We start from the raw sequence: 14,764 nt of genomic DNA on the forward strand, positions 1-14,764 counted from the left end.
ATTTATGCTCCAGGGCAGTCAAGCATAAATAATGTATGGGATTCTCTATGGAAATCTTCTGTTTCGGCAAAGGTAAAAATATTTGCATGAAAATCTCTTCATGGTATTCTTCCTTACTATGGTGTCCTTACAAATAAACATGTGCCATTATCTAGCCAATGCCCACGATGTGACATCCATTGTGAAGATATATGGCATACTCTCTTTGGTTGTGATAATTCTTTGGAAGTTTGGAGGAAACTTGAACTAGCAGATAAGATAGAAGATGCAATGCTAGTTGACCGAGCAGGTAGTGCTGTTCTTGAAGAATTGATAGTGAATCAGCAGGTTGAAAATACACGGGAATTGATTCTTACCGCCTCCTGTATATATGGTGGATGCGCCGCCAACTTGTGCATGGTGAGAAAGTACCTACAAGTTCGATTGCTACGATGTCCATTCGAGTAATTACAACAAATAGTATAAGGGCAATCAGAAAGAATTCAGAAAATAAGAAGAGTGCATGGATAAAAGCGAAAGAAGGACATGTTATGGTCAGTGTCGATGCAAGTTTCAATCCAATAAATCTTACATGTGGAACAGGAGCGGTCATTAGAGATGATCATGGGTAATTTATTGCTGCATGTAATGTTTCGGTCCAATATGCCATTGATGCAAACACCTTAGAAGCTCTAGCGATTAGTAGATGCATTGCATCAGCCAATGAGGTGGGTTGTTCCGATTGTTTACAAGTGACTGAAGCCCTTCAGACAGGAAGTTTCCCATCAACGGCGGCGGCTGCTCTTTTGATGATATTTATATCCAACCTTTTACGTTTTCTAGTTGTGAGTTTAGTTTCTGTAATAGGGAAGTAAACTTTGTTGCTGATTGCTTATCAAGAGAGACGGATTCACTCCCATGTGTGTGGGTCAATGATCCACCAAGTTTTATTGTTTCCCTATTAATTGACGATGTATCTATTATTTGATTAATAAACTCGCAGCAGAGTTCTGTTGTTTCCCTAAAAAAAAAAGTAGCACACAAAGCCCTTGGAGCACTAGATATCTTCTAGTCGCAATTGCCAAAGTTAGAGTGCATCATACACAATAACTCATCCGTCGAACTATAGTGGCTAGAATGCAAACTAGAAGCTACAACAGCAGATGCATCTACTGCTAAGGGAACTATACCGTCTTTGGTCTTTCTGAGGCAAAAAATAGTCCGGCGTGACGGCAACAACAGCAACGCCACAACACCATTAATCACAACAAAAAACAGTGTTGCTTTGAGATGCGATGGCACGGGCAGAGTAAGGGCACACAATTTTGACATATGATCAACCAGAGCATAATTGTGCAGTAGCCGAACACCATTTTGCAAAGAACCATCAAAAGGAAGCATCATGGTGAGGTTTGGGACATCGATCAAATCTCATAGTCATAGAGCACCTGAAGAAAAATAAAGAACATGGTAAGGGACCATACGAACTCCCAAAACTACTATAGATCATTCAGTAAGTTAACTGTTCACTCTAGAATTATATTGAGGTGATAGTTCGAGGGTAAATTGATTAAGCCTCCGTCTGGTATCACGTTAGATTATGATAGCCTTGCTTGATCAAGCCATTTCTGTTGGGTAGCTATTCTTTGCTTGATCAAGCAGCAAGATGTAATATCATGTTCTAAAACATACAAGATGGAACGTGCAGATGATAACCATTGGGTAACAGAGTATTTAACTTACTTCCTGCAGGAGCTACAAAGTAAGCACGTGACAGAGCGGCCAACTGAGCCTAAGCGTATTTGTTTACGCTTAATGGGTACTAAAGTCATCGGCTTCTATATCCATGATTATAAGTGGTCAGAGGTATGAAGGATTTGGACCTCTGATAGACCCCTTGTACCACGTTTAAGGGTGTAGGTACATGGTTCCAGAGTTTGTGGACCTGAGTAACTAAGACACGCCAGGTCGAGGACCTGTGGACTCTACTCTTTGAACATCACTAGAATATATACTCCCTACCCCTTCTACCACGTTTACGGGTGTAGGTACATGGTTCCAGAGTTTGTGGACCTGAGTAACTAACACACTCAAGGTCGAGGACCTGTGGACTCTACTCTTTGAACATCACTAGAATATATACTCCCTCCTTGCCACAACGTTGTGCATATAAGATTTTTAAGAAGCCAAACGATATTTTTTCCTACATACTTGGTCAAACTTTATGTCATTTGAAAAAATTCTTATATGCACTACATTTTGGCAAGGAGGGAGTACAATCAAGATTGTAGATAATATAAGTGAATTTCAAAATATAGCTGCAACAGCCTGAGGAGATGGCAGCAATCTCACACCTCAAACTTCATTCATAAAATTTGTAATATAAACAGCCACTGGATAAAACAGAAAGAACCTTGCGCTTGTACCTTTGCTTGGTGAGACGCTATGCGCAACTTCCAGGAATTATCTCCTAAGTTAAGCTGAGTTCCATACTTTCTGACTACAAAGTATCTTCAAGAACGCTATGCTCTAGTGGGAGGATCTTGCAGTCAACTAACTCGCGATGCAGCCTTTCTGCTTCTGCAATCTTGCCTGATTTGGCTACTCTTCTGACTATAGATAGATAAAATGAATTACTGTTGTTTTTAATTTCTGATACCATTACTCTCAGTATTTCAGCAGCAGCTTCTGCTTTGCCATCTCTGCATAATGCCTGGATCACCATGACAAAAGTAGTTGTTTTAACCTGAAAGCCAAGAGCAAGTGTCCGATTCAAGAGCTGCAGGGCCTCTTGAGCTATGTTTTTCTTACAGAAGCCCATAATGAGTGAACCATAAGTAATGTCATCAGGACAGATCCCATCACTAGCCATCTCATCAAACAGAGCCACAGCTTTCTTCACCTGGCCCTTGTTGGCTAAAGCATCTATGAGGGTGTTGTACGTAATTTGAACCAACTGACATCCACTTTCTCGGATGCAATGTGCTATTGCAAGAGCTTCTTCAACCATACCCTCTTTGGATATGGCATTCAGAAGTGTGTTGTACGTCACTATATCAGGACAGCATTTATCGCTAACCATCTTTTCCAACACATCAATAGCTTGATCTAGATGTCCATACTTACAGAAGTAATTGATAAAGATATTGTAGGTGGTTACATCAGGCTCACAATTTGCATGGTTCATGTGGGCAAGTAAATCACAAGCCTCAGCCCACCTTTTCTTGTTGCAGAGGGCATGGAGTAAAATGCAATAAGTTGTACTATTTGGCTCAAGGCCTTTAGCAATGAGACGAGTTAAGGTGGCCTTTGCATCCTTCAACCTGCCTGCTTTGCATGATGCACTGATAAGAGCATTGTAGGTGACGACATCTGGTTGACATCCCTCCAGAGCAAGTTCATCCAAGAGTTCCATGGCACGCGAAGGACCACAATTTTTGCATACAAGATCAACAAGCAAGGTGCTAGTCATAACATACGGTGGCCAGCCTATTCTTAATTGCTCTTTCCAAAAGGCGATTGCCCTGTCATACATACGCTGGTTGCACATGCACCTAATCAGAGTGTTAAAAGTAATGCCACTCGGAGAGGTACCGCCATACCTCATATCCTCCAATACGTTCATCGCGTAGTTCAGCTGCCCCGTGCAGCAAAGTTGGGCAATCAGCATGTTGCAAGTGATAGTGTCTGGAATCCCACCTGAGAGCACCATAACCTCAAGAACGTCCCTGGCTTTGTTTGTCTTGCCAATTTTAACAAGGCCACGGATCAATCTATTACAACACTTGGAATCCGGAATCTGTCCATGTAGCACCATTTCATCAATCACGCAGCAAGCTTGGAGGAGCTTCCCGTTGTTGCAGTACCGGCGAAGGTTGGCAGCATAAAACATCCTTTTATCTTTCGGCAAATCTAACCCCTCGTCTGAGTTGTGACCCAAGCAGTTCCATGGCTTAGCTTGCGGGGACAAAATGACATTCTCAATGTCCATTGGTGCTCTGCCATTTCTAGCAGGGGCTGCATAGTCCGCCAAGTCATCCCGCATCTTTCGGTCTGGGCGCATCACTACCACGTTACCCGCATTCTTGCGCTTGACTAAATTGTCCCCTGACCGTGGCCGCTGGTAAGGCCTCATCACCACTAGATCGCCACCATTTCTCTGCTCGGTCCTAGGTGGGCAATCCAAATGCACGGCGTGTGCTCTAACCCGTGAAGAGTGCATCGCTGATGCAGTGACCATGATAATTGGCGCGGAGGCACTTGACCACGGACCACACTGACACCGTTGGTGGCAGCTTGCGACCCCCAAATGTGCCATTCTACTGAACCACCATGTCAGCACGATTCGCCCCTGAGCGCGCCTCCCCCTGTACAGAAATTAGGAAGGGAAATTTTGAATCAGGGGAAAAGGATGAAAGAACAATGCTTCTCCGTGCCAGCGGATTAGCGAAAAGGCAAAAGGCGGAGCAGACGGGGTTTAGGGTTCTTGCTTAGGACTCCGCCGCTGAAGACCATGTCAAAGAACAGGCATAAGAAAGGTCAGTAGTATGGAGTAGAGATTGTAGTTACCGGTGGTAAGGGTAACGCCGCCGCTAGAGCTGGGGTCGGAAGACTGGAACGGCGCCGGGAATGGAGGACGGGAACGTCCCGAGCGGAAGAGCTGGCGGCGGCTTCGGCTTGGCCGGACGCGCCTCACCCTCCACGCGGCGAGCAAAGCGGTGAGGTGTGGGGAGCTGCGAGTGGCAAGAGGAGAGAAAGTGGTGCACGACGCCGACGGTGGGAGGGAAGGAGGGCTCGCCTGGCGGTCATATCGGGAGCGCCCGGTGGTGGGCAGGCCCGGCGTGCGTCCGTGAGCCCGCGAGGAAGGTCGTGGGCAGTTTCGGGTAACCGGGCCGGCCCGCGCTTCTTTGGGACCTGTTTGGTTCCTCACCAAGTTTTGTTCCTTTGGTGTGACAAAGCCTCTCATCTGTGTTGCATCGCACGCTTCTTAAAGCAGCTTCAATTTGGTTCGCGAGGCAACATTCGACATGAGCATTTCCAACGAGCCAACCTCTGGCGAGCGAAAGAGTGGGTGAAAGAGCATTCTCTATCTCTAAGGTTTTGTGTGTTTGATCAGAACACTCAAATATGTGCTCAAGTGTGTAGGAATTAATTTTAGCACTATGGATGATAACCCACCTTTTGTTTTGATCCTATATCTGGTTCTTTTGGATTGGGTGTATGATCATTACTTTTGGTGGATGTCATCTTGTTGAGGAGAGAAGTCTTTTTGAAGATGAACTCCACATGATGTTGGATATCCCTCCAGGCCACATTATCCAGCAACTAGCTCCAAAATTGTTAAAGCCAACCGATCTACCACGGCGTCACGCTGGGCCGGAAGTTTCAGTCCGGATGGAATTTTCATCCACCCAAATGTCGTGCGTCAACCACGGCGTAGCGCTTGGCCCGAAGTTAGGCCGGAAGTTTGGGGCCGGATGGAATTTTCATCTGGCCCTCTATACCGTGCGTCAACCACCTCGCCACGAAGCTAACGATTGGCGGGGCATCTTACGGCATGAGGACCGGAAGAAAACTCCATCCCCCGGGAAGTTCCCAATTTCGGGGGGGGGGGGGGGGGGGACCATCCGAACTAAATAATGTCGGATCATCCGCCCCCTCGGGCACAACAACGGCTAGATGGCCGGTATATGCTATAAATAGAGGAGCCTTCTTTCTCCTCAGTTCAGATCTGACCAACATGAAGACTTTCTCTCTCCTCCATAGATCTTGAGCTTCAAACACATATATCTCCCTCCTTAGTCAACCAAATCCCCCAAACTTGGGGAATTGGAGGAAGGCTAGATCTACCTATCTACCCAAGAAATTTCGTGATTCCCCTACTCATCCTTTGTGGACTTGGAAACCCTGGATCTCGTTTGTGGGGATCGTTGTTGTTGGAAGAGCATCTAGTTCTAGATCTTGTTGTTACTAGTTCTTGATGTTGTTGAGAGCCTCTGTCATTTGTGCAGTTCGCCCCAACCTTGAGTGAAGGCTAGCCACCTGGACCAACGTTTTTTAGTGCAGAAGTAGGAATGCCTTTGTGGTGTGCCTACGAGGAAGAAGGTGACGCCTTTGTGGCGGTTGGCACCTTTGTGGCGCCACACCTCCTCAATATAGAGTCGTAGACGTACCTCCGTTTGTGGAGGGAACTACGGGAAACATATCGTGTCTTCGTTGTCTCCGTGCTTTTCACCGGCCCTTCTTACTTGTCTTGCATTTGGAGTTTACTTGTTTGTGCTCGCATTTCTGTAAGGGTATTTTACCCTTATCCATTATTTTGGTAACTATGACACCGTGCTAGAGTATTTGGTCTAATACATGTCTACAAGATGATTCCCATGTATTAGCCAAAGAGGTATAATGGTATATCAATGGAATAAGAAGGCAATGGGAGACCCCCCACTTCGATGAAAAATCAACAAGAGAGTTTCAGCACTTGGCCGGTCAGTGGCCCGGTCAAACCCGGCCCTAGCACCGGCCATACCGGCACCGACCGGCCCCAGGACTGGTGCCAACCGGGTGATGTCCAGTAAGCTTGGAGAGCTCGTCCGGTCAAGGTCCGGTCGCTGACCCGGTTTGGACCGGTCGATCCGGTCCCAGGCTTGGTCGGACCGGGTGGAGGACCGGGCGCCCCGACGCTCAATCGGCCACTGCCCTGACGATGTTATGCGGGAAAACTCCTAGATCCGGTCCCAGGCCCGATCTGACCGGACCCTACGCCGGACTGCCCGGTCCCTGGCCCGGTTGACCGGGCTGCTCGAGAAAACTGCTGATGTGGCAGGTCATCAACGGCCATATTTCAAGTGACACTATATATACCCCTTCTTCTACCTCTGAAGGGGTAGGCACTACACTACAAGCTGTTCTTGAGCTCTCTCTCTCATACTCCATTGTTAGAAACACCAAAAGCCTCAAATCTCCCTCCTCCTCCACCCAAACTCAAATCCCTCCGGGGAAACGATAGAGGAGGACCCGATCTACTGTTCTACCAAGCCAAATCTTATTCCCCCTTGTATTCATCAAGAAAATTGCTCTATAGGGTTCGTTGGAAACCCTAGGTGGGCAAGAGAGGTCTGGAAGCATTCGGGCTGTGGATTTTCTCCTGACAAGATTGTGAAGGTTTGGAGGCTACCTCAAAGTCTACCACAAGTGAGTGAGCTATTCCTTCGTGGGATGGGCTTCAGAGAATAGGGTGAGCCTTCATGGTGTGGGGAATCCTTCGTGGGACCTCCACCCCTCCAAACGTGACGTACCTTCTTGCAAAGGAAGGGAACACGGGAATAAACCCACGTCTCCGCGCGCTATCGGTTATCTCTAACCGAACTCCTTACTTGTGATATAACTGCCTGTGAGAGCCTTCGTGCTTGAGTTACTTGTATCCTCATATAGGTTGCTTCACCTAGTTTGCATTAGGCTCATCGTTATATTCCGCAAAACCTAATATTGCAAAGAAAGAATTAAAATTTGTAGAAACGTATTCACCCCCCCTCTAGGTTTACCATCTCTGAACTTTCAATTGGTATCAGAGCCTGGACTCTTTTTAAGGGCCTCACAGCCTAAAGAGTGAGATGGATAAACTATTCGAGGGTCTGGATGAAGATTCTAACCTTTCGGTTAAGGAGATGAAATCCAGATTCTTGGCATATGATGCCAAGAAAAAGAAAAAGGAGGATGAAGTCCAAAGCCAAATGGCACAAATGACTGCCATGCTTAAGAGCCTGAATAGTGGAACCTCTAGTGGGACTTCGGTTCCTCCGAAAGGATTCCATCAAGTCAATCATGACTATCCCAAAAACACTTCACCCACGCCTCATATAAACCATAGTGGGAATGTTCCCCATTTTGATGGAACTCACTTTCCTTTTTGGAAATCTTCTATGGAATCTCATATTCGCAGCTGAAGTGTGGAGTTATGGGAGATCATTGTTGATGGATACCGGAAGCCACAAGATCCCGCTCGGTTGACCTCCACCGAATTATACAACCGTCAACTCAATGCCTCCGCACATTACAAGATTAGGAGTGGCATCAACCGCAAGCTCCTTGATCAAGTCAATGACATTGACTCCGCTAAAGAGTTGTGGGATCGGATCGTAGTACTCCAAGAGGGAACCGATTTGATCCAATCAGATCTTTACGAGTCCGCAAAGCAAGAGGCCACTATGTGCATGATTAGAGAAGGAGAATCCGTGGCTGATGCCTATGCAAGGCTTGGTGCTCTTAGAGTGAAGGTCAAGGGACTTGGTTGTGAGAAATACAATGATGGCTTTGAGATGAATGACACATTCATAAAGTCCAAGGTCATTGCCATGATTGCAGTCAAGCAAAAGGACACCAACCTTGCACTCAACTTGCAAATCATTACCAAGAGTGCCGATCTGAACGCCGATGATCTAGTCTCCTATGTGGCAGCCAATGAGAACATGGCCAAGACAGGAGAAAGGCTCATGGCAATGAACCGTGTTGATGAAGCCTCACACAACCTTGCCCTCAAGGCTAGGGCTGACCATGAAAGAGAAGAAGTCTATGAAATTGAAGAAGACGAAGAGATGACTTCAACTAGTGACATCGCCACAGACTTTGCTTTCTTTGCCAAGAAGTACAACGCAAAGTTTCCAATGTTCCTCAATGAGAAGAAGAATAAGAGAACTTGCTACAATTGTGATGAAGATGGCCACTTTGCAAATGAGTGCCCTTATGAGAAAAGGGTAGACAAGCCAAAGTTTGTTAAAGGGGTCAAGCCAAGATTGAAGCCAAACCCAATAAACGATCGATACAAGAAGAACAAGGGAAGAGCCTTTGTTGGGGCCGAGTACATGTCCGGTGAAGAAGAGGAAGATGAGGAGAAGGAGGCCAGAGTGGCCGGTTTGGCTTTCTCCAAGCCCGGGTCACTCTTCACATATGACTACTCCAAGGATTACTCCACGGAGAATGATGTTGGTTCTTCCTTCATGGTAAGAACAACTCAAGATGATGACTCCGATGACTCTCCCTCCTCTACGATCGTTGGCTCTTGTCTAATGGCAAGAGAAACCAAGGGGTATTCCTCCGGTGGTACAAAATGGGTGTTTGATAGTGGATGCACCAATCATATGACCGGGGGAAGAGGTGTGCTTGACCAATTCTTTGAAGATATAAACAAGAAGTCAAGCATCACCTTTGGTGACAATTCGAAGGGAAAGGTACTTGGATATGGCAAGGTGGCAATCTCTAAGGACTTGTGCCTTGAGATGGTCATGCTTGTTGAATCCCTTGGCTATAATTTGCTTTCTATATATCACCTTGCGGATGCCGGTTATAATTCATATTTTACTAATTATTGTGTGAAAGTGTTTAGGAGTGACAATCTCAAATTGGTCCTTGTTGGATATGTGGAGAACAACCTTTATATGGTTGACCTCTCGAAAGAGAGCCCCTCTCCCTCCATATGTCTAATGGCGGCCAAACATGACGAAGGTTGGTTGTGGCATCACCGCCTTGGTCATGTTAACATGAGAAATCTTAAACAACTCCTAAAGGGTGAGCACATTGTTGGACTAACTGGCATTTCTTTTGAGAAAGATCGTGTATGCAATGCATGTGTAGCTGGAAAGCAACTCAAGAAGAAACATCCTATCAAGAGCATCGTCACCACATCTAGGCCTTTGGAGCTCCTTCATTTGGATCTCTTTGGGCCATCACATTATGATACTCCTGGTGGGAGTAAGTATGGACTTGTCATTGTTGATGATTACTCAAGATACTCTTGGGTCTTTCTCCTTAAGTCTAATGATGAGACCCATAGAGAGTTCATCATCTTCGCCAAGAAGGATCAACGTATGTATGTATGAATCCGAGATCAAGGCGATTAGGACCGACAATGGCACCGAGTTCAAGAACTAACACGGACTAACGCTGTTTTCAGCAGAATTGCCCTGGTGTCTTATTTTTGTGCAGAAAATCAACTTTCAGGAAAATCCCCGGAAATAATTGCAATGGGCCTATTTTCACAGAAGATTGACGGAGCCAGAAGACGAGACGGAGGGGGACCACGAGGCGCCCATGCCACAAGGCGGCGCGGTGGGCCCCTAGGCCGCGCTGCCCTATGGTGGCGTCGCCTCGGCCAGCCCCCGACGCTCCCCTCTGGACTACTTAAGGCCTTTGACCTAAAAACGAGAGGGGGTTCGACCAATTTTCCAGAAGACATCCAGAACTCCGCCGCCATCGCGAAACTCCGTCTTGGGATCAGAAACTCCGTTCTGGCACCCTGCCGGGACAGGGAATTGGAGGAGATCATCGCCATCATCACCACCGACGCCTCTCCATCAACCATCCATGTTTCCCCCATCCATGTGTGAGTAATTCCCCCGCTGTAGGCTGAAGGGGATGGTAGAGATTGGATGAGATTGTTCATGTAATACCATAACATTGTTAGGGCATTGTGCCTAGTATCCGTAGTTGGTACTTTTATGATATTGTTGCAACTTGTTATGCTTAATGCTTGTCACTAGGGCCCGACTGCCATGATTTCAGATCTGAACATGTTATTGATTCATGATGATATTCATTGTTTTATGATCTTACCTGCAAGTTGTATACACATATTGTTGTCCGGAACCCGAGGCCCCAAAGTGACATAAATTGGGACAACCGGAGGGGAAGGCTGTGATATGAGGATCACATGTGTTCACAGAGTGTTAATGCTTTGCTTCGGCGCTCTATTAAAAGGAGTACCTTAATTACCAGTAGATTCCCTAGAGGCCCGGCTGCCACCGGCTGGTAGGACAATAGATGTTGTGCAAGTTTCTCAATGCGAGCACGTACGACTACATACGGAACACATGCCTATGGTTATTTAGTACTTGGATATTGTTTTATTACTATCTGCAAATGCCCTGCCTTGATCGTTACATGAGTTCTCTTATCCATGCAGCGCCCGTTCATCCATCCCTGTGCCTACAATATTTTAATCCTGCTGTTTACTATAATCACTACTGCTGTCTTTATTACACTGCCGCTTATATTTCACTACTGCTACTGCTATAAAACTGTTGCTACTGATAAACTCTTGCGAGCAAGTCTGTTTCCAGGTGCAGCTGAATTGACAACTCCGCTGTTAAGGCTTACAAATATTCTTTGGCTCCCCTTGTGTCGAATCAATAAATTGGGTTTTACTTTCCTCGAAGACTGTTGCGATCCCCTATACTTGTGGGTCATCAAGACTATTTTCTGGCGCCATTGCCGGGGAGCATAGCTTTATTTGCAAGTTCACCTGGATTGATATTATTCGCTGCAAATCCTCCATCATGAGTAAACCTCGCGATGCTAAAGTCACCATATTACCATCCACTACAAGAAAAGGTACAACTCTGAGTACCTCTACTGCTCTTGATTCACCATCTGTGATAAGTCAACTTGTTTCACCACCACAAGCTTCACATGCTGGTACTTCTGCTGAATCTGAAAATTCCTATTATAATTTTGATGATGCTTCTACTGCGCTTGATGATAATGGTTCATTAGGTCCTTTTCTAGATGCTACAATTGCTAGGTCTAGAAAAATTCAAAATACTGAAAATCCTAATGAAAATACTGTTACACCTGGTAATTCCCCTGAGTCTGTTGAATACTCTAGTGATGATCTTGATGAAGATTATGTGGAACTTGATGATGATTTTATTGATAAATGTAATGCTACTACTGATGCAAGTAACATTAAAAAGCTTCTTGCACAACGTGCTGTTAGATATAAACTGTCTCCTGATCCTAAATTTGCCACATCTCCTATAAACATTAATGATAAGGATTATGATTTTTCTCTTGATTTATCTCATATATCTATTGTTGAGAAAACACCTTTTTGTGGTACTGAAAAAGAAAGTGCTTTAGAGCACATGAATGAGCTTTCTACTTTGAGTAGCTTGTTTTCTGATGATATCAAGAAGCGTACTTATTTTGTTGCTAAATTTTTTCCTTTCTCATTAAAGTATGATGCTAAAACTTGGTATAATAGTTTGCCTCCTGATTCTATTGATAGTCCAAGTGGTTTGCTTGATATTTTCTTTCGAAAATATTTTCCTGCTAGTGCTCAACATATTGCTTTGCAGAAAATTTATAGTTTTGACCAAGAAGATGGAGAGAAATTGCCTGAAGCTTGGGCAAGGTTTTGCTCTCTTATCAGAGCTCGGCCTGGACATGATTTGGATAAGCATGACTTACTTGATATATTTTATAGTGGACTAACCATTGAGTCTAGGGCATACCTGGATAGTTGTGCTGGTTGTGTTTTCAGGAAAAGAACTACAGACGAAGCCGAAGAATTAATGGCTAGAATAGGACGAAATCATGATGATTGGACTACACCCGAACCAACCTCAACACCAATATTGAAGAAGAGGGGTATGATTAAATTAAATGATGAAGATATGAGGGAAGCCAAGAAATCTCTTAAAGAGAAAGGTATTAAATCTGAAGATGTGAAGAATTTACCCCCATAGAAGATTTATGTAAGATAACTCCCCCTTCATCCACGATTGAGGTACATTCTCTTCAATGCTTTGATAGAGGAGATATTCCTTACTCAAAACCTCCTGATCAATGTTTAGATGAGTCTGATAATTATGTTGTTAAGCAAGATAATTTTAATATGAGAGTAGAGAATCATTTAATGGAAAATTCTCAAGCTATTAGTAAATTGCATGATATTGTGGAGAGAACCTCCAATGATGTTAAGATGCTTGTTAAACATTTTCATATGGTTCAAACTCAAATTGATCAACTCACTAAAGTGCAAAATGACTTGTTAAGAAATACTTCTAAAGAAAAACATGCTTATGAAGTAACAACTAGAGGCGGTGTTTCTACTCAGGATCCTCTATATCCTGAGGGGCATCCCAAAAGATTTAAACAAGATTCTCAACGATCTAAAGAAACTAGCGCTCCTTCTAAGAAAAAGAAGAAGAAACATAAAACTGCTGTAGAATCCTCTGAGCCTGTTAATGATCCTAATAGTATTTCTATTTCTGATGCTGAAACTGAAAGTGGTAATGAACATGATAAAGATAATGATAAGAATAATGTTTCTGATAAAGAAGAGGTTGAAGATGAACCTGAAAGGCATGCTAAAAATAAAAAGTATACTAAAGAAGATTTTATTGCTAAGAAACATGGTAATGAAAGAGAAACTTGGGTTCAAAAGCAAATGTATTTTCCTGTTAAGAAACTAAAATCAAAGGAGGAAGAACACTATAATAAATTTTGTGATTGGATGAAACCTTTGTTCCTGCAAATCCCTTTGACTGATGCTATTAAATTGCCCCCTTATTCAAAGTATATGAAAGATATTGTCTCTAACAAAAGGAAAATTCCTAATGAGGAGATTTCCACTATGCTTGCTAATTACTCTTTCAATGGTAAGGTTCCAAAGAAGCTGGGAGACCCAAGTATACCGACTATTCCTTGTTCCATCAAGAATAATTATGTTAGAACTGCTCTATGTGATTTGGGAGCAGGAGTTAGTGTTATGCCTTTTTCTCTTTACAAGAGACTTTATTTAGATAAGTTGATACCAACTGATATATCTTTGCAAATGGCTGATAAATCTACTGCTATTCCTGTTGGTATATGTGAGGATGTTCCTGTTCAAGTTACTAATAATTGCTTAATATTAACTGATTTTGTTGTGTTGGAAATGCCTGAAGATGATAATATGTCTATTATTCTTGGAAGACCTTTTCTTAACACTGCAGGGGCTGTTATTGATTGCAATAAAGGAAAAGTTACTTTCAATGTTGATGACAAGGAGCATACTATTTATTTTCCCAAGAGGATTGATAAAGTATATGGAGTTAATACAATTTCTAATTTGAAAACTATCAAAGTGGGAGTTATTGATTGCCCTATATATGAGCCTAAAGAAGGATATCAAAATATTATGATTGGGTCCATATCAATACAATATAAGGTAACATGATTGATTTGAGGTTTATTTCTTCTTATGTCATGTAAAATTTATTTGGTGGCAAGACTTGATCAACCTTGTTAACAAGTACATTTTATATGCATAGAAGAGCTAAACAACATTTCTTTCTTTCTCCACACTTGTTTACTTTCTGTAGTACTATTTGTTTTGCAAGATGCTTTAGTTGTTTAGAAGTTTGAAAATCTTTTTCTGTCCTGAAATAGTTATTTTAACACCCAGAAATGTGCATTTTTTGAAGCTTTAAAAAATTTACAAAAATTATACCGCTGGTCCTATTTTTCAAAATGCAACCTGGGAGTGCCTGGGGCTGACCAGTGGGGCACCCCACGGTGGCACCCCATGTGTCGGCGCGGCCAGCAAGGGGGGCGCGCCACCCTGTGGTGAGGGCCCCTCCTGGCCCCACTCAGTCATCCCTTCCACTCATTCCACTCTCTCTCCCGGAAAAACTCGTACCAGTTTGTTCTCACTCGCGTTTTCACCCGAGAGCTCAGGATTTCTCGATCTCCTTGCTCAGCCCAGATTTCTGTATGAAATTTGGCACATTTGCTCTCCGGTATGTGACTCCTCCGATTATCCAAATAGAATTTTGATTGGTTGAGTATATCTTGAGTATTTTGCTGTTTTAGGTGACATGTTAAGTGAGTTTGCATGCTTGTTCTAAGTTGTAAAAATTAGTTTTGATGCATGTTTAGTACTCTACCAAGTTCCTATAGTAGTTTCCCTCATTTATATGTCTCAAAATCAATTTTTATAATGATTGTTGAAAAATTTCAGAAAATGGAG

General features: G+C 43.7%; 1 protein-coding gene across 1 annotated transcript; it reads right to left on the minus strand.

The window, feature by feature from the left end:
• Positions 1-1,028: 1,028 nt before the first annotated feature.
• LOC127300394 (uncharacterized) lies at positions 1,029-4,836 on the minus strand. The gene is made up of 3 exons (XM_051330501.2): positions 4,549-4,836; positions 2,406-4,346; positions 1,029-1,427 (listed from the first exon to the last, which is right to left on the minus strand). The coding sequence occupies exon 2, from the start codon at positions 4,295-4,297 to the stop codon at positions 2,480-2,482; it is 1,818 nt and encodes a 605-aa protein (XP_051186461.1). The 5' UTR covers positions 4,298-4,346; positions 4,549-4,836; the 3' UTR covers positions 1,029-1,427; positions 2,406-2,479.
• Between the last annotated feature and the right edge of the window lie 9,928 nt (positions 4,837-14,764).

Source organism: Lolium perenne, chromosome 1, assembly GCF_019359855.2.
Source record: "Lolium perenne isolate Kyuss_39 chromosome 1, Kyuss_2.0, whole genome shotgun sequence".
In the NCBI taxonomy this organism is placed as follows: Eukaryota; Viridiplantae; Streptophyta; class Magnoliopsida; order Poales; family Poaceae; genus Lolium; species Lolium perenne.

Bases quoted from the DNA above. Each gene is read 5' to 3' on its own strand.
- LOC127300394 (XM_051330501.2), bottom strand. From the start codon at position 4,297: ATGGCACATTTGGGGGTCGCAAGCTGCCACCAACGGTGTCAGTGTGGT.